We start from the raw sequence: 25,412 nt of genomic DNA, 5'->3' as shown, positions 1-25,412 counted from the left end.
AGAAATCTCCTATCAACCCATATTTTGAGCTGTCAACTGCCTATTGCATATTTCTCCAAAACATCCCAATGCCTACAAAAATATATGTGCATCCTTTACATAATGAGGACATATTACATGCAGTGTTCTGTACTCTTGTTTTCACTTCGAATTTTATGTGAGAGATTTTTCTACAGCCTCACATATGGAGAAACCTCATTATTGTAAAAAGCATCACAATAATCCATGTCGGGACAACAGTCCTCAATATGTCTCTGCAATAAAGGTGCAATGAACAACCTTGCAGTTTAGTCTTTGTGCTCATTTGGAATCTTCTTTTTAGATCCTAAGTTTGTAATTACTGAGTGAAAGGGTGTATGCATTTAAATATTGGTAGGTATTTCCAAATTGGCCTTCAAAAAGTTTGTACCAATTTATAATCTCCTCAACAAAGAATGAGCTAGTCCCTATCCCATTCCTTTACCAACACTCTTTACTGTTTTGATCTTGACATCTTAGATGCTTATTTACCAATTTGCATTTCTTTTCCTGTGTCTTCATGTTCAACCTCTGCTCAGTTTTCCATTCAGTTGCTGATCTTTTTCTTAAATATACTTTAAGAACTAGTAATACATAAATCAGTCCTTGGATTAATGTATGTCCACAGATATGTTCCTGTGTGTATTTGTCCCTTGGTTTTGTGGTTTACTTGCTTTGGATATTCAAATTTGAGAATGCTTTCTTATAAGACTTCTTAATTTTGTCTTAATTAAAAAGACTTTGCCCACCACTGAAACCAACCAACCAATCAATTTACAAATCTCCAAAATTTTCTTCTACTGATGTTAGTGATGATGATGGTGGTGGTGGTGATACTAATGATAATGACATTAAACCCTAACATCAAGAATTTATTTTATTCTAACAAATGAGATAAAATCCAAGCTTTATGTATTTCTTCATTAGTTCATTCATTCACTCATCCATTCATTTAATTTCCAACTGCCTTAAACCTTATGGACTGAAAAACCATCTTAACACATTGTAAGTTAACTGAGTATTTCCTGGTCCCTATTTTAATCCATTAATCTGTATGTCTTATTCTCTGCTCAGATCAAACTCTTCACTTCTTTAGTTTTACAATATATTTATAAAGATCTGGAGTTCCCTCATTATACTTTTATTTCAGAAATCTTCTAGCTATTTTCACAAATTACTTTTCATACAATGTTGGTGACTTGCGGATTCATTTATAAACAGTAAATATATATATTTTAAGATTTTATTTATTTATTCATGAAAGACACAAGGAGAGAGGCAGAGACATAGGCAGAGGGAGAAGCAGACTCCCTGCAAGGAGCCCGATGTAGAACTCAATCCCAGAACCCCATGATCACAACCTGAACCGAAGGCAGACGCTCAACCACTGAGCCACTCAGGTGCCCCTATAAACAGCAAATATTTAAAAAATATTGTCTTTCTACCCAAGAACAAGATAAGTTTTCCACTTATCTTCCTTGCATTTTTCTTACTCTGAGTAGCATTTATTTAATGTTTTTCTTTCTAAAATTCTCCAAATTTCTTGTTAACTTTATACATACATATTTTCTTTTACATTGTTATTGTAAATGATATCTTTTATTCCATTATACTCTGACTGGCTACCTATAAAAGAAAAGTTGATGGGTCATATGAATCTTTTTTTCAGACACTTTTCTATATTCTCTTGACTTTTTTTTCAATTTTTAAAATTTAAAAATGTGTTTTTCCCAGGGGCACCTGAGTGGCTCAGTCAGCTAAGCATCTGCCTTTGACTCGGGTCATGATCCCAGGGTCCTGGGCTTGGAATTGAGCCCATTGGGATCCTTGCTCCATGGGTAGTCTGCTTCTGCCTCTCCCTTGGCCTGCCGCTCCCTCTGCTTTTGCTCTCTCTCTGCCAAATAAGTAAATAAAATCTTAAAAAAATAAAAATTCACTTTTTTCAGATATACAAAATCACATTATTGGTCAAAAATGATCATTTTCCACTTTTTAAAACAATTTTTATATTTTTTCAGTTATTCGTCTTGCCTAATTGCACAGGCTAGTATATTAAGAACATAACAGTTAGTATTGATATCTGAGGGCATCTCTATCTTTTTTCTAACTTGAAAGGTAATACATTTGTCTGGATGCTGGTTTTCTTTGAAAGTTTTGGATGAACATGAAAGACAGCAAAAAGGTATATTACATTCCACTCCATCCATGAACCTGAGGAGCTCTGTACAAGTGTTGAAGCTCCCAATTCCATCCTTAGCTCTTATCTGTCCCACCCTGAATCTGAATAAAAACATGCCAGATATTTCCATTTATGGCTGCTTTTACAAGGTATTTTTAATAACTGATATATGCAATATTAATTTTATGTGGAAATAAAAAATATAGTATTTTAAGAAGGGAGATTTCTTACTAAAATATATATATTCACACACGCATACATATATATATGACCAACATAGCATGAAGCTGGCAGAGGAGCTCAATGTCAGAGCAGTTTTGGTTTTACTTCTCATCCTTCTGTATAGACATTTTCATTAATTTATAAAGACAAGCTTAAATATGTTTGTGACTTTCATCTTAGCTTTTGAGATGCTTTCTTTTTTCCTCTTACCATTAAAACTTGTGTGTTTGAAATCTTTACAAGTAAATGAGCTGAAACAAATAATACTAATTCACTTGAGGTTAGGTAGACATCTGGTGGAGTTATTTTCTGAGTAATTAGAACGAGAGGTGAGACAATTCCCCAAAGTAAGCTATTGTACAGTTGGGTACCTAGTTATTTCTACAGCCATCAGATTGCATGCAGTGAGCATACTGATTCACAAATTGACAAACAATTATGTAGAGCTGCCACCTGATTTTCTAAGACCATTTGTGTTATATCAGTATATGCTTCACATGCTTTCCTAAAAGATGCCTTTTCTCTGTCTTCTCACAGTCTGTTCCATTTCTTTATGTCCCATCACCTCAATATGAGGTTTTTATTAGTGCTTTGTGTTGTTAGAGATAGGGACCACAGATCTCCCTCAAGAGCTGGTCCCTGCTTGTTCTTGGTTAATCTGACATTTGGATATAAATACAAATTATGATTTAGATTTTGGAAACATGTATCTATCTTGGTAGGTAGAGATATTTATGAAAGAAAATAAAGATATTTAAATGATTCCTATTTAGCTTGGAAATGTTGATTGGTGAAATCTGAATATTCAAATTATATGTCTTAATACTATGAGATCATAGATCTAGAATGGATCTGAAAATTCAAATTGTTCTTCTCCCTACTAGAGAGCATAAGCACTTAAACCACTATAAAATGATACACATCTTTCTAGTTTATAACTCTAGGAGATTCCACAACTATCTTAAGTCACCCATCATAAAGTAAAAAGATGCTCTTAAGAAAGTTTACTTTTTAGCTGATCTAATAAACTCTACTTTATCTTCTCTCTGCCTTTAGTATTTAAATGTTAGGGATAATTTTTACAGAGCAATAAAGTCAGGAGTTTTCACCAGGCCAGGAATAATGATAATCTGATCAAGACCCTCCCAGATGGTGGCTATACTCACCCCTTCACCTCTTCCTGGATCCCACACTCTCACTATTTTCAATCACTCTCAGTTTAACTTTAAGTAAGAGTTAGATAATTAGGATATATTTTTAGATATAAGTTAAAGTCACAGGATACTTTGAATTTGCAACGTTTACAAATAGTTTAAAAATATGTTCCAGAATATTTAGGCCTGACACCAGAAGTGACACTTGAGTGAAATTCGTCTTTTACTACAGCACTTGCCATTCACTCAGTCTATTCATTTTTTTCTTTTATCTTTTTAAGTATGAACTATGTCCATCAGGAATCAAGTCAAGATTTATTCATCCCATTTTACTTTGCACTGCATGGAATGAGATCACTAAATCTTACCTAAACTGAACCAAAACTTTTGCCGAAGGATAATAAATACTTTTATTCTCACAATTGAAAGAACTGTGTGACAACATGCCAAAGTAGTAAGTGAATCTTAAAAATGCAGTGGAAAACTCACCAGAGGTTTCATCTACTCTCTCGTCTACTATGTGATCCTTCTGATGAACCCATTCACTATTACACTTGAAGTAGATCTGGGTGGCAGGACTGGCTTTACAATACAGGTTCACAGGCTTATTCTTCACGATGTAAGCTTCTTCAGGCTCAATAAGAAAATGTGGTAGAGGTTCAGGTGGATCAGATGGAAAGGTTTCTGGGAGTTCATGAAAAAAGTCGTCGTCTGGCAAAACAAAAAGAAAGAGGAAAACATTCACATCATTGTAGCCACTTGCCATTTACTTGCTATTCATTTAAAAATAATGACTCATGGGTGGCCTGGGTGGGTAGCGCCGCCTTCAGTCCAGGGTGTGATCCTAGAGACCCGGGATCGAGTCCCGTGTCGGGCTTCCTGCATGGAGCCTGCTTCTCTCTCTGCCTGTGTCTCTGCCTCTGCCTCTCTCTCTTTCTGTGTGTCTCTCATGAATAAATAAATAAAATCTTTAAAAATAATGAATAAATAAATAAAATCTTTAAAAACAGTGACTCATAAATAATCTAATTAAGGATTTGTGTGGCCACTATGCACTGGCAGTACATTAGGTCTATGGACTGATTGCTCAATTAATATTTTGGTTGTTATTCTCATTTTTACACATGGCAAAACTCAACATCAGAGAAGATGAATATGTTGCCCTGAGCATGCATATAGTAAATAGCAGAACTGAATCAAAACCCAGGTTTGTCTCACTCAAAAACTGTGATCTTCCCAATATAGTACTATACCTCCCACTACACAGTTTTCCTCTTGAGAGCTGACAAAAGCAAAAACAATTTCATTAGAAACATCTGTTTGAAAAATATAAGGCTCATAGGTAAACATTAAGTTCTTTGCAAGAAGCTGAGAAGGAACATGAGGAACAAGAAATTAATGATCTTTAGGTACAGATTCAAATCTATCTTTATTTTCAAAAGATGCCATTGCATGACATATTCATTCCATCAAAATGAATATTTACTAAGCTCAGAATTATTTTCAGCACTGCAAATATAGATAATAATATTATCAGTCAATAGTAGATTGATAGTAGAGCCTCGAGTCTACCAATGATGTTTGGTCTTGTTTGGAAACTACACCTCAAATACCAAGTGTATGATATGACTAGTCAAACCTATTCTCATTAGAATATTACTGAGCATTATCATGAAGAACAATAGTCAATAATCTTGTTTTTTATAGCACTGAAAATCATCAAATATATTGCTTCCACTCTCCTGTTTCAAAACCACTGAATAAACAAAACTCCAAAACCACTTGAGATATTTGTACACTTCGTGGTATGTTTTTCATAATGTGGGTTCTTTATGATTCCAAATAGAAACAGAAAATTTAAAAAGTGCACAGAAAATCCTACTATCATATTTCACAAAAGTCAAGGTAAAAAGGCTTTCCGATACACTGAAATTAAGTGAGACCAGATAATTTTCTTCCATGACAGATAGTGGAGAGCAAAACTATTATTCATTCTGTAAGTTGATTAAGTACCCCAGCCTAATATGTAATGTTAAAGGGGTGAGGTCACAATTAAAAGTTTTTACAAGTTCTTTAAAAGTATACACATTCAGTAGCAAATGCATGATACAGTATGGGTAAAGACTGGTTGGGCATATATTACCATAGAACTCATTTCATCACTCATTTAGTTGCCCTGTTTGGGGATATGGCCATTAGTAAAATGGACATTGGTCTGCTAAGAAACCTGGCCTGGCACTTTTTCCATCTAGCTCATAGGATAGTTGTGGAAGAGGACCCAAGTTTGATTTCTGCCAATATGTTCTGCAGTACAAATTCGCTTGCTTGCATCACAGACACAGCTAGCTAGCTTTCAAAGCTCTCCACAATTATAAATTTCTGACACTGGGATGTAAATGATGCTTCCTGCAGCTGGCTTTATCACTTCCTTAATTTGCTTGCTTCTGGCAGGGCATCATTTCTGCTTTTTCCATTGTTGAACATCAAGGATCCAAACTGTCAGCTAACTAAAGAATAACCTTGTTTCCATCAACTTCGGCCTCTTTAATCAATATGCAGGAACACTCAAAACAGAAAGGCAAAGGAACGGGGAAGTAAGGTATCGACAGATCCATCAACATAAAGTTGAGGTCTTGAAGGCCTTATTCACTTTTTGTTATTTTTTCCTCCAATGCACTTATTGTTATATGTGATAATAGATATCAGACTCAAATTCAGTAAAATGTTAGTTGTTTTTTGTTACTATTACTCAAGGAGGCAGAGGGTTGATTCAATTTTTTAAAATACTGCTGTATATTTATGCATATAGAAAGGTGTATGTATTTTGTAACAATGTATTTATTTAAGTTTGTAAGATATCAAAAGCTTTCCTTTCAGTCATCATTTCAGAAAGTGAGATTTTTTTTTAGAAGGAATTATGATTGTAAAATATCACGTTCCTGTATACTACTTTACCTGTAGCCAAATACTTATGTATTCACATCCTACAGAAAGACAGGCACTAAAAATTGATTACTCTTCCTTGCCAAAAGCATGTACTCCTTCCTTCTGATTATTTTACTGTAAACTACTGGGGAGACTAATGGAAGTTGGGAAAGTCACACATATGTTTTCAACTCAAAAAGGGTTCCGTTAAGTGCTGCAAAAAATAGTAATAATTTAATAATGTATTTAAAAGAAGTAGGGCAGCCCTGGTGGCTCAGCGGTTTAGCGCTGCCTTTAGCCCAAGGTGTGATCCTGGAGACCCGGGATGGAGTCCCACATCGGGCTCCCTGCATGGAGCCTGCTTCTCCCTCTGCTGTGTCTCTGCCTCTCTCTCTTTCTCTCTCTCTCTCTCTGTATCTCTCATGACTAAATAAATAAAATCTTTTAAAAAAGAGATGTATGGACAAACTAATTTTGTATTTATTTTTTATTTTTTTTTTTTTATTTTTTTTTTTTTTACTAATTTTGTATTTAATTGTGAGTTTTTACTTTACTATCAGTGAAAAGAAATAATTCTGTCTTGGTTTGAAGTTTCATAAAATTTTTGATTTTTCAAGGTGTTTGTTAAATAACACTTACTATGCAACTTATTAAGGAATGGTTTCCATCATTTGAAACATTTTCATCATGTGGTAAATCCAGTGTTTCTTTTACATATTATTCCAGTTTTTGCATAAACTCCATCTTTTAAGTTTGATCTGGGGAGATGCCTTAACCAATGACAACATATTAGTTTCCTACTATTTCTTATAATACACATACAGTGTTTAAGTCTATGCCTAGATAAAATAACATTAGGCAATATGGCACATTACTTCTAATACTCAATTCAGGGGATGGGAATGATAAAGATAATTTTCAAGACCCTGAGACAGTAAGATAAGTATAATGGGGTAATTTGACAAAATGGGAATGGAATGTTTATCAGTGGGATAATGATTATCCTAGCTCTGCTTGGAAATTCTTCTTCATTTCCAACAGGTGGCCTGGATACCATGCCCAACCATGTCAAATGGCCTAAACAATATCCCCCACCATGCGGTCAAGTATGCTAAGACAATATTTTCTTTGCTCTAGACAGCAATGGTAAGTATCAGCATTAATTTCAGAAATTGTCTTTTCATGGAATTTCATCTTAATTTTTTTTCTAGAGTATGTTTTGAAAATCAAGCAAGTCGTTTCTCTTCAATCAAAATTATAAAGGAAAACTTATGAGTATTTAAATATCCAACATGGTTACAGCCATATGTATTTAACAGGGGAAATTATTATCTCCAAATATCATGTATTTAACAAGGAAAAAATGATCATCTGCAAATGAGCATCTACAAATACCTCTTCATGAATGCTTAGCTCCTCTGCACTATGTATACATTTGCCTTGCACACATATGGAGGGATCTACTTTTCAGTTTTAGTAACAAGTTTTATGCAACTATTACCAATTGTTAAATATTTCTGGCTTTTGAAAAACAATGCTAGAATGAAAGCTGTTTTGAAGGCAGGAATTATTGTAATTTTCATTTTTATTTTACATTAAGTCTGCCACAGTGCCAGGCACATTGTAGGAAGGTCAATAACAATCTTATAAAAGCATGAATATTACACAAATGGCAACTGTGATCATTCAGAAAGTGTTCACAAGATATTTTAGAGTTCATAGTACCTCATATGAATTTACAAATACCAGAGGTTGTAACAGTAGTAAGGTCTACAAACTTGACAGGATACAAAATTTGTGTGGCCTAATGCAGAGTGAAAATTTGGGGATTCTCATTGTATTAAGAATTCTGAAACAGTGACAGATGAACATTTTATTTTTATTTTTATTTATTTTATTTTATTTTTTATTTTTATTTTTTTCAGATGAACTTTAAATGAAGAGTCCTGTGTGACAGCACAGGTCACGTATCCACAAAATTGATCCTGTCTAAAATGTCAGTTAACCAAACATTCTACTTCACGGAAAAATCTGAGAATTAAAATTATGTAGTGGATGTTTGTTTTAGAACTTACTTGCTATTCCCCAGCTTCTTATGGTGATTAGATGTCTTCCAAATGAATCATGGCTTTCCAGAGAAAAACTCAGTCTTCAAATAGGTCTCTAAGGAAGTGTGTTTGCAATGGTGTGCAAGGGACAGTGTGCAATTTTATTTGTTCACGGCTTTCCCTTTGGATGTACTCCAGTGCCCATTCATGTGTCTAATCGAAAACAAGTAAAATCCCCACCACACTGAAACTAAATCTTTCAGGGCACTAGAAGACTCTTTAATACATGGATAATACAGTTTGAGATTTTGAAGTTCAATACATGGAGATAACAAGGTTTGAGATTCTACCTTGAGTTGATAGACTATTTACTGAGATCATCTGCTAGCGTAGAATTCATTTTACTATCCAAATAAACCGGCTTTCTGACACTATTAAGGACATGCTACAAAACTTGAAGCTATAAAAGAACAATTCGTTTTTTTTCAGCAGGGAGATCAGTGAGTGCATCCTATTACTACTTTATCTCTTAATATAAATAACCAGAGATCCCTGAAATCTTCAGAGAGATAATGGGAACTCAATTTGTGAACAGCAACTTCAGACAATGAACTTATTTCTGGCAACATACCATTTATCCCAAATTATTATATGTTGTATAAAGGCAAACCCCAGATGCCGATATGGATGCACTATGCTAGCTGGGTCATATGACTTGATTAATAAAATCGCTAAACAAGTGTCCTGCATGGAGTTCATTTAAATTAACAAAGTAAATTTTCCAAAGTTGGTTTTATTCTGTACATTGAATTCACTATTAACTTAAAAGTATAATTGCCTTTTCAATTTAGATGTAACATTATTATTCATTTCACCTTTCTGTAACACCTGACTTAATTTTCTACTTTCTATCATTACCCAATATTGATATTGCCATTTTTATCTTATTATGAGATAAATCTCAATATTTCCTTTTCTGTTAAATAGCCTTTGCTTTTCCATTTATATACAAGAAGAGAAAGCTTTGTAACATGTATTATTTTTATAGACTTTCATTCCACCTAAATCTTGACAGGAAAATATTATGCTATGAACATCAATCTAGGAGGCTTAGGTTGCTGGTTTTATTGCTATGTATCAAGCCTTAATTTTCATCAACTTAATACATAAGTTTCTATATTTCTGAATCATAAGACTTAAACTATTATTGCTTATATCATAAAATATAGGACTATTATCTCTTTGTCTGAGACCTGAAGCGTATTCTTCTGAAATGGAATTTACTTCCAAATGATTCAAGAGCAATTTAAAATGAATGACTGCAAAGCTAATTTTATCTGCATTTGGCTGCCCATCCATCAGAGAGATAATTCATGATATATTACAACAAAAGGCAGCTGAAATTAACTATTTGAATGAGACTCTAGCTTATTTTTAACATTTTGATTAAAATATCCTTTGGAAGACAAAGACTATGGTCTATATTTCAAGCAACATATTAATGGATTCATCATTTAAATTTAAGTAGCTGAATACATAATGCCTTAAATGTATTACACAATTTGGAGGTACTGCATGATTCCAACTCCAAAACAAAAAAAAAAACTTTTTTTTTCTTCTTTTAAAGAAATACTTTAAAAATCATGCTAGACATGATTAATGGTGACATGGAGTCAACATGCTATTTGGAGATGCACTTACTTGTGAAAGAGAGGCACCTTCTCTGCCCCAGTTTAAGCCTTTATGATCCCTGAATTTTACTAATATAAAGTCTTCCTAAATGTTTTACTACCTACAGTCTTTACCTCTGCTACATGGTCTATACCATGCTCTTAGAAAATGTTTTCAGGGGATCCCTGGATGGCTCGGCGGTTTGGCGCCTGCCTTTGGCCCAAGGCGTGATCCTGGAGTCCCGGGATCCAGTCCCACATCGGGCTCCCGGCATGGAGCCTGCTTCTCCCTCTGCCTGTGTCTCTGCCTCTCTCTCTCTCTCTGTGTCTATCATAAATAAATAAATAAATATTTAAAAAAAACAAAATGTTTTCAAAAATACACTTACTCCCTTTCTCAATTAATTTAATAAAAACAATGTAAAGCATGATGGTAAGTTATTTTTGCTCATCAGATTAGCTAAAATATATTGTATGGTTGATGAGGAGTAGGGGAAATGTGCCTCTGCATATATTGGCTATAGTATAAACTGGCACCATGGTAGAGAAAAATGGACAATATAAGAAAAATTAAATCTCTGCACACCTCCAAATAGTTTATCCCATTTCTTGGAATGTATCTTACAGACATAATGGCATTTATAGGTGTGTGTGTATGTGTGTGTGTATATACGTGTATGTGTATGTATATGCATATATATGGATATGTGTATGGATATGTATCTATATACATTATGATGAATATATCCATATACATTATGGATATACATTATATATGTATATATAATAGACATTGTACATATATACATAGGTACACAAATATTTTACTGCAGCACTGTTTATTAAAAAATAAATGAAAAATTTCAACAGAAGTCAGCTGGAATTAACTATTTGAATGAGAACAACTAAAAATCAACTGAGGGATGGTTAGGTAATTATGATATGTCCCACTCTTTTGCCAATAAAAATAAGGAGCAGATTTGTATGTATTAAATTAGAAGGGCAATCATTAGTCATCTAAGCAAATAAAGAAGTTTTTGACCAATCTGCATAGAATGATGCCACTTTTTAGAAAGAAAGAAGAGAGAGAAGAGAAGAGAAGAGAAGAGAAGAGAAGAGAAGAGAAGAGAAGAAGAGAGAGGAGAGGAGAGGAAAGGATAGGAGATGATAGGAGATATAGTCGTCGCGAGTAAGAGTTATACGATATAAGATCAGAACTCCCTCCTCTCCTTTCCTTTCCTTGTCCCTTTCCTCTTAAGGGACTGTACTAGTCCGCTCCCTCTCCATCTCCCTCCTCTCCTCTCCCCTCCTCCCTCCTCTCCTCTCTCGCCCTCTCTTCCTCTCTCCTCCTCTCCTCGCCTCTCCTTTTTTTTTCTTGTTAGGAGGGAGGAAGAAAGAAAGAAAGAATATGCAACACCTAGATGAGTATTTGAATAACCCGGTAACGGCCTTGCCAAGGCGGCAAATCAAACTAGCCATCACACTTCCCACAACATTGCCACCCTGTTTTGTAACTCTTACTCAATTTTCAGTTATCAGACATCCTTTCTTCTGAAGGCCTCCGCACCTCCAAATCCTGGACTTCAGTCCCTTATATCATCTCCCACTGCTCTCTACTCTCCTTGTTTATTATTTCTTCCCCACTAAAAGGCAAGTTCAGAGCTTTAGGAACAGTGCTTATCTTGATTCATTTCTGCATAACCAATACCTAGTCCAGTGCCTGGCATGGACTTCAAGGTTTTCTTTTCTTTTTTCCTTTCCATTTGAATTATTGTTCCTAATTAAGTTCCTATATGATAAGATAGAAGTATATAGGAATTAGTCTAGCAACAGAAATAATGAGAAGAAATCCTTACTCAAAATATAATAGAAATATATATACCTAGAAGGTGGTCCCATCCCCACATTAAAAAATTATACGGATCCCATCCTCACATTAAAAAATTATATATATCTTCTATGCAAGTATTAATGTCATATATCATGACATGTAACAACAGCCTTTGACTAAATATATTCTCTCACTAAGTAAGCAAAGTTGAATCTAAAACATTTGTGTGTGGAAAATATGATGCATCTAATTACTGTGTCTCCTCAACCTCCCGGCCTCATTTGACACTTGACTTCATTGTACTACTCACTCCTTTTTGAAACTTTCTCCTCTCTTGGGAACTGTGCATTAGCAATAGACTGCTTCTTATCCTGTATCTTTGACCTTTCTCTATGTTTTGTGCTGTTTGAGTACAGTCAGTCTTACCGAGGTTCTCTCCTTTAGTTTCTCCCTTGGGCATCCCATCCACAACTTTGGCTTTAATTATCGGATCATGTCACACACACCATCTTCCACTCCATCCCTTGCTTCTTAAAATCTGTGATGCCTTTGCATTGACCAAGAATGAAATCAGATTCCTTACCAAGGCCAATGAGGACCCAACTGATCTGACTGCTGCTGGCCTTTATGTCTCATTTCCTACCCTCATGTCCTTTTCACCACTCTGAAGACAGACAGTATTTGTATCTTTGAACACATCAAAATCAGTCCTACCCTAGGGCATTTGTAGAAGCTCTTCATTCCTCTAGAAAATATCTCTCTTCTTCTTGCCATTTAGGCTTCAGCTCAACACGTCTCCTGCACAAGGAGATTCCTGGTTACCCAATCTCAATCTCTTGATGTGTTTCTTCAAGAACACATCATTCTATTTGATTTCTCTTTATCATCTATCACTCTCAAATCAGCTTGTTTGCTAAGTTAGTTGCCTCTTTTCTTTTTCCCTCCCACAAAACTCAAAGCTTTATGGGATTGGAATACTTTATTTTGTTCAACACTATCCTTAGCATCAACATCAGATGAATATCTTCCTTCTAAAACTAGCTTCTCTTTCTGACTAAACTCCTTTTTTCTGATTGTAATATTGTTCTCACAGTCAGATGCTTGGAGTACTGCCTCCCTGTCAGGTCCAATTCATCTACGTGTACAAAGAATATCAACTCCATATTGTCTCTCTCACCATCAAACTCTATTCTCCTTTTCATTGCCACTGCTTAAAGTGAAGTCCATACCACTTGTAAATGGATTATTACAAGAGTTACACTACTGACTTGCTTTGCTGCAGACTTGCTCCTGACTTTCTTTCTCAATTCCAGCTATCCCATATCTAAATGGAAGGCGGAATCATAACAACTTCTGCTGGAAACTTTGTGTTCAACAGAACAAGGCCAAAAATTTACTCAGTTTTCAGTTCATTTACCACCATTCCACCAAAGCTAAAGTTGATGATTCTATATTCCACACTAAGGTAGCTTTGTAAATGTTTTCCCACATGCATATGTTGCTGTGCACATGATGTCTTATTTCATATTGACTCTTCACTGCCTATCTCAATGCCATTGAAAATCTACTTCTAATCCTCCCAGAGATAACTGTTTCTTATTGTTCAATTGTCAAAATCCTTTAATGCAATTTGAGAGTCCCAGTCATTTTTATATTCCTTACTGTTGTCCAGCTGCATCATATATCTAGTAGCTTCTAAAATTTTTCCTCAATTGAAGTGAACACATCTAAAATTGATTATTTGCTACAAGAACTATGAAAAATATGAATTACTTCTCCATAGTAAAGTATTATGATAATTCAAATTATCTTGAATATATGTCTATATATTTACACTTATCAAAAAAATCTATATTTTTTTAACTTCGATGGGAATTTTCTTTTTTTAAAAGATTTTTCTTATTTATTTATTAATAGAGACACACACAGAGAGAGAGAGAGCAGAGACACAGTCAGAGGGAGAAGTGGGCTCTATACAGGGAGCCCAAGGCAGGACTCCATCATCCCAGGTCTCCAGGATCACGCCCCGGACCACAGGTGGCGCTAAACCGCTGCGCCACTGGGGCTGCCCCTTAATGGAAATTTTCAAGTATGTGAAAAATGACAGAATGAAAAAACTAAACATCCATAACCCAGCTTCCAGGAATTTCAAAATCCACATGTAAAGGAAACTGAACATATCTGAGTGCTAGGAAGAAACAGCAAAGGAGACAAATGTCACCAGATTAAGAAAAATAAATAAATTAAAAATGTTGGAAACTATGAAAATAAAATCTATGGCAATATGCATACAATGTTCAGCCATAAAATTAAGACTTAAAAATAATATTGATCTGTAATGAGAACACACAATTTAGTTTTTAGAATGTAACCATTAAAAAACTATAATCTCAGATTCCACATGCTATTAGAAACTCTTAGTGTCTTTGGAATGAAGAAATTATCCCTTAAATCTAGTGAAATAATTATTAATACACCCGAAATATATAGTACTCCATATATCCATAATGGATTTCATGAATATAGGAAACTTTAAAGTTATAAAATCTTGATCTTTCCTAGGATTCCCCCAAGCTACACAAATAAGAGTTGTCTGACTTTTTCCTTTTTCTCATTTCCAACATAAAAACAATCAACAATCCTACTAGTTTTATGGCCTACAAGTTTCTTGAATCTGCTTCTTTTTCTCTGATTCCACTGCCATCATCATTTCTTGCCAGAACACTTTCAAAGCCTCATAGTCGGTATCTTTTGCTTCTTGACTAAAGCAGGATCTAAGCCACTTCTCTGCTTAAAATCCCAAACCTCATTTCCTATAAGATAAATGCAAACTCATCAATATGATATAAAAGCTCCTCCATGATCTAACGTGTGCCTACCGTCCCACCTTCCTTTCTTACCACTCCATTCCTTGACCTCTCTACATTCCAGCAATACATACCATCTACTGTCCTCTGGACACAACATGCAGTTTCTACACTTTCTCTTCACTGACCCTCCTCTCCTTTTTTACCGCCACCTCTTCAGCTTCTAAGCTCCAGCTCAGGCATCATTTCTTCCAGGAAGTTTTCTCTGCCATTCCTGCCTCTGCCAGCCTAGAGCCTATTTCTCCCCTAGTCCTACATTCATATTTGTTAGGGCCTTACAAATACTTCTAACACTGCATTTTATAATAGTTTTATAGCGAACTAACTGGCTCATATTCATCTTTGAATAGTTGGTGCTTATTATAGGGAAAAGTTTTCAATTAGCAATAATCACGCCTCAGATAAACCACATTGGTTACAATACCACCACTGTGCAAATCCTGGTACTTGTTATAATTTTTGGAACTGAATATATACTTTCTGAATAAATGGATGCAGGGCTTTCTGTGTCCAGGTGAGAACACAGACTTCGTGTTCTCATAACTATGAATTGGGTAATTGCTATGAAAATAGACTTTGGGATCCCACAGACTTGGATTTGAGTCTCAGCACCACTTTTTACTATGTGTATGACTTTTGAGATTTCACCTAATCTCAGTTTCCATGTCTATAAAATGGGTAGGCAAAAAAATGTGGTGATAGTGTGTGGGGTACATGAAATAAGGCAATAGGAATGGTTCAGCAGGGAGCTGACCACAGATAGATCTTCACATATGATAACTATTTGTATTGTTTTTTGTTATATTGCTGTTGTGGATATTGAGCTACTCTCATTTTCCTAAATACACTTGAACACTTCTAATCTTCCAGAAGTATCCTTTCTGGCCTGTGCTGTTCCTATTCTTCTTTCCAAGTTCATTGTAAGTTTTAACCCCTCCATGAAGTTGTTCAAGACTCATTCAGCATGGGTTTGTTGCTTTCTCTCTGTATTAACATTGCACAATATGACTTGCTATTTCATTGCATTTCACTTGACCTTTTCTGCACTCCACTACACAGAGAGTCTACTTATTTTTATTTTTATTTTATTTTATTTTTTTAAATTTTTATTTATTTATGATAGTCACACACACAGAGAGAGAGGAGAGAGAGAGAGAGAGAGAGAGAGAGAGAGAGGCAGAGACATAGGCAGAGGGAGAAGCAGGCTCCATGCACCGGGAACCCGATGTGGGACTCGGTCTCGGGTCTCCAAGATCACGCCCTGGGCCAAAGGCAGGCGCTAAACTGCTGCGCCACCCAGGGATCCCCAGAGAGTCTATTTAAATACAGTTTCGTGGGCAGCCTGAGTGGCTCAGCGGTTTAGCACTGCCTTCAGCCCAGGGCATGATCCTGGAGTCCTGGGATCAAGTCCCACATCGGGCTCCCTGCATGGAGCCTGCTTCTCCCTCTGCCTGTGTCTCTGCCTCTCTTTCTCTCTCTGTGTGTCTCTCATGAATAAATAAAAGTAAAAAATAAATAAAATAAAATAATAAATACAGTGACGTGTAATCAATTCATGAATCTGTAGCACCCAGCCATATTTGGTACATAGCAGGACCAAAAAATGGCATTTGTTGAGTAAACTGATGAAAAGATACATAAATCCCTAATACTGTAAGTTTCTAGATTTTTTTTCAAATGCAGAAGTGAATACTCTTCATTTTCCTACTTTGTGAAAAATAAAACTTTAGTTGTTGTATTACCGTCCTCTTAAGAGTCCTCGTTCTTGGGCAGTCCCGGTGGCACAGCGGTTTAGCGCTGCCTACAGCCCAGGGTGTGATCCTGGGGACCCGGGATCAAATCCCACATCGGGCTCCCTGCATGGAGTCTGCTTCTCCCTCCGCCTGCCTCTGCTTTCTCTCTCTCTCTCTCTCTCTCTTCTATCATGAATAAATAAATAAAATCTTAAAAAAATAAAAATTTTGGCAAAATTTATAAACAAAATTCAGACTGTACTTTCTCATTAATAATATCCCATTATGCCAACACCATGCACCTTATCACTTCTCAAAATAGGTTTGCTTTCAGGGACTGATTTAGAGGAGTCAGCAAGAGGTGGTAAAAGGAACACGGCTGTGAGTTGGGACCTCGGTGCTGGTCCTGGTCACTTTCCCAATGATCCACTGCTTTTTAAAGTGTAGCTAGGTAGACAGGGTGATAAGTAAGTCTGTGTGAACAAAAATCCATGGTGTGAGTACACCATACACATAAAGAGCAGAGATTTGAAAATGTGAGAGCTCTCTAGAAGTCCTCTAGTCAAGAAGTCTATGCTTCCATCATGACTGTGCTTGGGACTGTGGGAGAGGGGCCAGGAATTTGATGGTGGGGAGAAATACTCAGAGAATTGTTTTATTTCTTTGTGCTCTGTCTCCCTGCCAGGATGGCTGTATGAGAACTGGGGGGTGGGGACACCATGGGTGAGTACTGATTATGGCTGTAGAGAAGTCATTTGTTGCATAGTTAAATATCTACATAGAATTTTGGTTCAACTGTCTCATTTTATAGAAGAGGAAGCTGAGGCCCAGACAGTCTGAGTGACTTGTCTGATATTTCATGACTATTATGTGGCAGGAGTAGACATCCCACACCAATCTCAAGATTTCATGGCTCTGGTATGTATTTTCTGATTATGTAAGTTCTGTAGCACCATTTCAATACTCCCTTCTAATTCACCTGATAATTTATTTTATCTTCTTATTTTTGAGCTACCCCATAGACTATTGCCTTTTTGATGTTATTATTTATAAAAATTGCACATTTTAAATTTTATTTGTTCTAGTTGCTAAAATTCTATAATAAAGAAACAGAAATGGAAATTCACTCCTCAAGCTTCCTCCCACTCCCCAATTCTACCAACTGTGTTTTGTTCTGGACCTTTCTCTATGTGGTTATTTATGTATGTGCAAATATGTGTGGATACAGATATAGGAATAAAATATAAAAGGAAATATGTATGCATATATTTTGTGCTGACTACCGCTTTTCATAGTAAATTCTCTGGCTCACTTGATCCATCACTTGCCAAAGTTGGTGTTATCATATGCCTACTATGTTCCAATCACTGTCCTACAATGTTTAGGATAAGCTAACATCCAATGTTAAAAATAGAAACATTAACAACTAACAACCCCTGCACATTTATGGTTTTAATAATGTTTGCATGACACCAAAATTTCTGCACATGTTTAAAACAGGAACAAACAAGCATCACAATCTTTATTAATATCATTGTTATCTTTAGTTCTGGTTATTGAATTCTGGATCCATGTGTGGGTCTTTTTAAAAATTATATGTGACATAAATTCACATGAGATATAAATTCACATTTCATGACTTTGCCAGCAAATGATTAATTCACTTATTGTGCGAGGGTACTGTTTATGAACCAATATCCCCACTTTTTATCGCTTTTGATGGAGCAAATGGCATTCTTCCAAAATTTACTGTTTTGAAAGAGCATATACCCAGTATACTATAGAAGACAGGGTAAGAATCACCTCCAGCAAGGTACAGGGTTGGTTAATGTTTCACATTTTCACCTCCCCTGCCACTGGAAATCACAATACTTGACACTGGGTTACAAAATTATTAAACTTTAAAGTAGCAACACTTCCTTCTCCATGTGAGACCTCACTTCTCCTTGACACTTTACTCCTAAAATCCCCTTAGGCTCCTGGCCTTTTCTCTCTGCCTCTAACCCCCGTAACTAATTAAATCTGGACAAGTCTTCGGTGAAAATAGTTTTCCTTCAAAGTTATTCATTCAAAGTTCCCCTTAAGGCATTCTTTGTCACTTTAGCCTAGCCTGCCATCTTTACATGCAGTTGAAAGAGGTAAGCTATTTTTATAAAATAAAAACTCTTTCACGACCTAGGTCTACCTTGATGTTTCAGATAAAGACTACGACTACATCTTGAAATATGACAAATGCTTCAACACTGTTAGAAGTTTACAAGTAAACAACAAATTCCAAAGACTCTGGTCTCATTTAAAGACAGCTAAACTAAAAAAAAAAAAAAAAAAAAAAAAAAAAGAAAAGTACTATTATATTTGGAAGTACTTTTGTTGGGGTCTATAAATGAATTCTTTGACAAAAATGGAAAAGGATTAACCAACTAGTGTAGCTGAACTTATTCCCAATAAGTTTGTTTTTCGAATTATGTCAGTCCTCAGAGTTAAGCAGCACTATTAATAATGTTACGTATTTAGAAGAAAACAAAAACGAAGATCAAAGGAAATAAGGAGATAAAACTGGAAATACAGCACTACTAAGGTATTTTCTCTGCTAAGATCAAATTAAAACTTGTCACGTTGCCAATTTAAACCTTCTTCTACATTTTAAAATTAACAGGAAATATTACTTTTTATTTTATTTAAAAATGTAAAGATCAGCCACATACCATCTGCTGTTGATCCAGGGTACTCAAACTCTAGGGCAAAAGATTGAATGAGATTTAATGATGGGCTCCACCATTACTTGCTCAAAGCCAGAGACTCAGTCTAAGAAGATGTGAAGGAGGTTTTATTTATGAAACTATTTTAAAAATTATTTAATGATATCATATTGCCATCTCATTTTTTATCTACCCTATGGATGCAACTTTTATAATAAAGTTCTTATGCTTTTCTTTCTTAAAATTTTTTTGTTCATGAGAGACACACAGAGAGAGGCAGAGACATAAGCAGAGGGAGAAGCAGGCTCCCTGCAAGGAACCCGATGTAGAACATGATCCCAGGACCCCAGGATGACAACCTGAGCCAAAGGCAGATCCTCAAGCACTGAGCCACCCAGGTGCCCCTCCTTATATTTTTCATGGACCAAAACTTGGGTTTTGAAAGTTTGAGTGTGTTTCCCAAGACCATCCATCTAATAAATGGAAAAGCTGGGAAAGGAATCTAGGTACTACTGGTTTGGTAACACTGTGCTTTTTAAGTGATGCTGCCTTGAATAATGTGAAAGCTTTGATTTACCAAATCACTGTCCATGATTCTCTTATGGTACTGTTAGTGACAACATCAAGACAACTACAAAAATAACAAATACTTCTAAAGCACTTACAAAGGCCAGGTACCCCACTAAGTACTTTAGATTTATTCCTTCCTATAGGTCTCACAGCACCATTGGTAATGCTGTTATCTCCATCACTGTGAAGATGGAAAAGCAAAAGTCAACTAGCTTGTCCAAAGTTCACACAGCCCCCAAGTAGCAGTAATTTCCTTTGACTAACATTCAAAACAGACTTAGAGAATCATCTGATGAAGAAGGATGAAGAATCATCTGATGAAGAAGCTCTGTGAAGCTTCTCAAGGAGAACCAACATCAATTTAGTACTTAAAGGTCAAAATGGGAACTATATAAATGCTACCTTTTAATATAATTGTACACACGCTGCATCTTTTAAGAGATTAAATGATATGTTCTTATTGCTTTTTTATTTGGTTTACTTTCTAATTTATTCAACCCACATATTCATAATAACTGGTTTAAATCACCTGGAAAAGCTACTGTCCAAGTTAAAGGAAACAGACTTAGCAGATCATTGTCCACCATATGGAGAGGAATAATAAAACACAATAGGCATAAAATATGTGTGAGCAATTTGGAAATTGCTAACTGCAACACCGAATGAGATATTAGCACTGTTAAAATTATTGTCAAATAAGTAATAACAAATTAAGACAATGTGTAAAAAGATGTAAGGAAAAAACTGAAAGATAACTAGTGCGACTCCACTGCAAAATGTAATAACTTCTAGCTTTTATTCTTGAGCCAGAAATAACTTCAGTTGCATTTTGTCCCCCTATAAAGTGCTTCTACAGAGTATCTATAATATAAATAATGACTAAGAATGAATGTAAACTGAGGCCAAGGAGGGTTATTTGTGGAAAGGTAGGACAGAGCTGAGGGGCACTGAGGAGATACAGCTCTGTCTTCTCTTGTTACAGGAGATGGATTTCTTTGAACCATATCCATTTTCTTTTCTCCAAGGCCTCTGTTTTATCAAACCTCCAAAAAAGAAATAAGAGTTGACAATCTTTACAAATATAAAGGAGGCAAACGATTTGTGGAAAGGAAGAATAACAAGGTTTCCTCGTGTTAAGGAGGTGTTTTATCAGAAATGCACTCATGCCTGGAAAATCTCAGTCTTTGAGCACATGTGGTTATTTTCAGGAAGGCATATTCTCTCTGTCTTCCACTTCAGTAAACTGGGGAGTGAAAAACCATTCTGAGAATGCAGCCAGTTCATTGACATTAGCAGCATATCGTTTTCCCAAACTTTGAGCGAGCAATGGATTGATTTCAGGGTTCACAGTGGGGCAGGGCAAGACAGCACGGCTCACATAGCTTTTGGAAACAATATAAATTCATAGAGCTATTTCAAGGTTTCATGAAGATGTGATAAACTACTGGATTGGGTTACAGGTTTCCTCCTGCAGGGACTATTTTATCCACTCCTCTTAGATAAGTCAGGCTGATTTGTTGTTTTCATGCTCTGTTTTTCTTTAAATCTACTTAAATAAGCACGTTGATTTCAAGGCAGACCCGTAACTCCCTCTTCCTCTGTACGGGTTCAACTCAAGTTCTTGTGAAATCATTATCCTTTTCCAACCTTCCGGACTGAATGCTACAAAAAGTGAATCAAAAAGTACATAAACCTAAACTGACATAAATGTGGTCATCAACAATACATTGTTTTGTGCAAATGTGGATGCAGAATCATACAGTATTTATGAAAATGTCTCCAAGGTAACGTGGGCTGTGGTCAGATCTCCTGCCTGCGATTCTCTAGAACACACGCACGTCCTTCAGGCCAAAGTGCCTAAACCAGAACCACACCAGATCACAGAAAATAAAATCCTCTAAATAGTCAGGAGAACAGAGAAACGAGGAAGCTATCTGAACTTGGTTGTTTCTCTTGAAATCACTGCCCATACTTAAGGAAAACCTTCCACTCATAAGATCTGTCAGGAAAATTAAGTCGCCTTTTCCATAAATTGGGAAATCAAGTTGAATTTCAAGGAAAAAAAGACTCATGCTTCCAGGATTTTGTATTCTCAGAGTATGATGCTATGGATCTGAAAAGAAGTTCTGACTACTGATTACCTATTAACCTGATACGTTACAGGAAGGACTGCATAAGTGATCGTATGCACTATCCTGGATTCAGTACCAGCAGACCCACATCATCAAGACAATATCATCTCTGAGCCTTAGTTTCATCACCTGTTAAATGGAAGATACTGTCGTGGAAACACGTTTTTCTTTGCTCATCATTCATTTCCTCTTGTCTTGTGACAGAAACATCTCCTACACTCTCAGGCCATATGGTTCCCATTCACTTCCCCTCCAACCCATCAAAGATTCCAATCCTGAGACCACTATTACTGGTCCCAGGTAAGCACATGGCCAAGTATCATGGAAGTGGAATCTGGGATTTTGCTGTACAGAAAGGAGATGATCACTGAAAGGACCATCTGCCAGTATGGCACTGCTAGTGGCCATCTTGAAGTGGGAAGGAAAAAGCAAACCTGAGTGAAGCCACACAGAGGAAGGCAGCACGCGAGAGACGTAGCAGGTATGTCCTGAGATCATCTTTCGGGACAGTGGATCTGGACTGAAGTTAGATGGATCTGACTCTGGGATGTCTGTTATGTGAACACTAAATTCAGTTTTTTCTTTCAACATTAAGCCATGTTTGATTTGGTCTTCTTTCACTTCGCTCCAGAAGATTCTTAACTATTACAGTGTGAAGACTGAGCTGACCTACCAATAAGAATAATACTTGTAAAAAGTTCTTAGGTTAAAAAAAAAAAAAAAGTTCCTATGTATTTAAACACAAAAGCTAAAATTCTTTACAAAATATATTTACGAAGTATATTTTACAAAATATATTTTCACTTTTATTTGACTAAATGAAGAAGCTTAAAACAAGTTTCCCAGGCCATGGGCCCTCTGCCACAATTTGACAACATGAAAAACTAGAAAATACAACTAGTTCTGGAGGAGTTCATCGGCAAGTAGAGAGACACAAACAGGTATTAAGTGATAGCAGACTACTGTGAAAACAGGTAAAAACCTGTGGACTATGTATAAAATGCAGAGCTATGTCACACAACTCTAGAGAGCGCCACTCACATCACACAGCTTATATAAATGTCATCCTCTGTAGTAATACACAGAAACCCTAGCTCAACTGTACCTCCGTCAGCTGGCACACTGGGGCCAGCCCAACACTTGCACCAACAACCATTTTCAATATTCATAATAGTCCTTGGCTGTTGCATTTTTAAATGAACTGATGATTGGCCACTATATTTGAGTTTTTAAAGAGAGTTTGTGATAGACAGCTGGCACCGCAGGTTTACCATTACACAAGCCAGATGCAAATCTCACTGGTCTTCCTTGGCTATGCTATCATTTGTTAGCGATCAGCTGGCAGGGGCACCACTACATCAAGCATCTGTAAACATAAAATGTTGCATCTCAGAACTACAAAGGTCTCTGGGCAGTGGGAGATTCATTGAACATCAGATTAATTATTTGGCAAAACCAGTGGAGCTTTTATGACTCAAAGGTCGTTTACAACAACATACTTTCACGCTGTTGCCTCAGCGATAATACTTCATTTTAAGTGGAAAAATCAAACTATAAGTAAATTAGTATCCAAATTAATACAACAGCTGCATGTTTTGATAGTGATTAACATGCACTGAATAAAAGACGTTTTGCTTTTCTTGTTCTCTGTTACAAAAAAGAGAAAAAAAAATAGTCTTTTGATATAATGCCCCCTCTGAAGCAGTGCCAAAGTAGTTCATTGTTTAGTTAAAATACCACCACCAACAACAACCACCACCATAAATCTGAGAGACCTTCAGGGAGATGCTGCTTTTCTTTTCTGGGGGAAATAACAGTGACAGCTTTCCTGGGCACTCTAAGTAAGCTTGCCTGATGCCTCAGTCCTGGAGTCCTCTCCTTCACAGGACAAGACAGCCTCACCCCCTGGGTATGGGCTGATTGCTTTACTTTATTTAGCTATTGAAGCTCATTCTTCTGACCAAACTCTTTCAGTAAGGGCTGTGATGCCAAGTCCATACACATGCACATCTGTATATATCAACATATTAAGACCTGCCTCTAACTTGGCTGCATGTTCAAAATGACCCATCTCGGGGAATCCCTGGGTGGCCCGGTGGTTTGGCGCCTGCTTTCAGCCTGGGGCGTTGTGGTCCTGGGGTCCTGGGATCGGGTCCCGCATCGGGCTCACTGCGTGGGGCCTGCTTCTCCCTCTGCCTGTGTCTCTGTCTCTCTCTCTCCTCTGTGTCTTTCATGAATAAATGAATTTAAAAAAAAATCTAAAAAAAAAAAAAAAAAAAAAAATGACCCATCTGACTTTCTGCTGCAGGCCTAAACTTCCTGAAGTACCCTCTGGCCTGCAAGTCACAAAATACCAAGTGTCTGGAGGCTGAAAGGTTTGGCTCTCAGCTGAGCTGGTAAAGTACAATTGTGCTTACCTGGCTCTTATTAATTTGCTGATGTTCAGAGGTGTGGATACTTTCGAGAGTTATACTGCATTATTGATATAGGGGCATAATTTAAGTCTCAGTATGATTCAGTATGTAGTGCAGTGAGGCAGTTTCAAGTATGTCTATCAAGTATTTCATGTTTTAATTCCCTCGGATGATTGCTTTTCTTAACCTAGAGACACTATGACTGTATTTGCAGCTCTGGTTTAGCTGCTGAAAGGCTTAGAACCAAATTTGTGGTGCCCTGTAAAGACCATGTTATTCTACATGCTGGCTTTACAGAGAAGGAGTGGAGCCCAGTGACGTAGAGCCTAGGCTTGGAAGCCAGGTGGCAGGTTTCAAACGTGGGTTCTGCCTCCTTCTTATCTTTGTGACTTGGGACGTGTATCTTAGTGCTTTTTCTTCCTCTGGAAGCTGTTCCAACAACTGCTACTTTGAGGGATTAAATGGGTTTCTACATGAAAAGTGTTTACAACAGTGCCTGGCGTTGAGTACACACTGAATAGACATGACAGCATTATCATAAGTTCGTTATCATCATTGCCTTGATAATTTTCCTGCCCTATCAACTTCCTCAGTGATTTATTCATCGTGGCTTATGTATTTTTCTAAGCATTGCCAAATTCTATATCAAGCACACCACGGTATAAACCAAACAATTAATATATGTATAATTTATTCTTCTAATTTTCTAGCAAAAATAGTACCCCATTTTGCTTTTATAACCACATCCTCATTGAAAATTTTATTTTATAATACCATTTAAAGATTTTATTCACTAATGCCACTTTTAATGGCTCATACCATATTTAAAAGTGTTCTTCTCAATACTCAAATATATGCTGGAATGCCAAGTGATCTTTTCAAACAGATCAATTTCTAACATACACAGACTTAAAACTACACATACCCTAAATATCAATGCCTATGAAAAG

The 25,412-nt window shown here is 36.3% G+C and overlaps 1 protein-coding gene, 1 long non-coding RNA gene and 1 other non-coding gene across 4 annotated transcripts in view; 1 reads left to right on the top strand and 2 right to left on the bottom strand.

Moving 5' to 3' along the window:
- LOC111093628 overlaps positions 1 to 8,860 on the top strand; it is a 44,908-nt gene extending 36,048 nt beyond the window's left edge. Inside the window, exons 5-6 of the long non-coding RNA XR_005382833.1 lie at positions 7,540 to 7,644; positions 8,424 to 8,860. This is a non-coding gene — a long non-coding RNA (uncharacterized LOC111093628). The remainder of the gene's footprint in view (positions 1 to 7,539; positions 7,645 to 8,423) is intronic.
- UNC5C (unc-5 netrin receptor C) overlaps positions 1 to 25,412 on the bottom strand; it is a 351,929-nt gene that overhangs the window by 147,187 nt on the left and 179,330 nt on the right. For both annotated transcript variants that reach the window (XM_038582098.1, XM_038582099.1), the window contains exon 2: positions 4,063 to 4,284. In XM_038582098.1, coding sequence (XP_038438026.1) covers positions 4,063 to 4,284 — 222 coding nt within the window. The remainder of the gene's footprint in view (positions 1 to 4,062; positions 4,285 to 25,412) is intronic.
- Positions 15,211 to 15,355, bottom strand: LOC119867243. The gene has a single exon (XR_005382977.1). It is a non-coding gene; the product is annotated as a U4 spliceosomal RNA (small nuclear RNA).

Source organism: Canis lupus, chromosome 32 (assembly GCF_011100685.1).
Source record: "Canis lupus familiaris isolate Mischka breed German Shepherd chromosome 32, alternate assembly UU_Cfam_GSD_1.0, whole genome shotgun sequence".
NCBI classification, from domain to species: domain Eukaryota; kingdom Metazoa; phylum Chordata; class Mammalia; order Carnivora; family Canidae; genus Canis; species Canis lupus.
The sequence above is the reverse complement of the archived record's forward strand: the minus strand, read 5'-3'. Positions and strand labels throughout refer to the sequence as shown.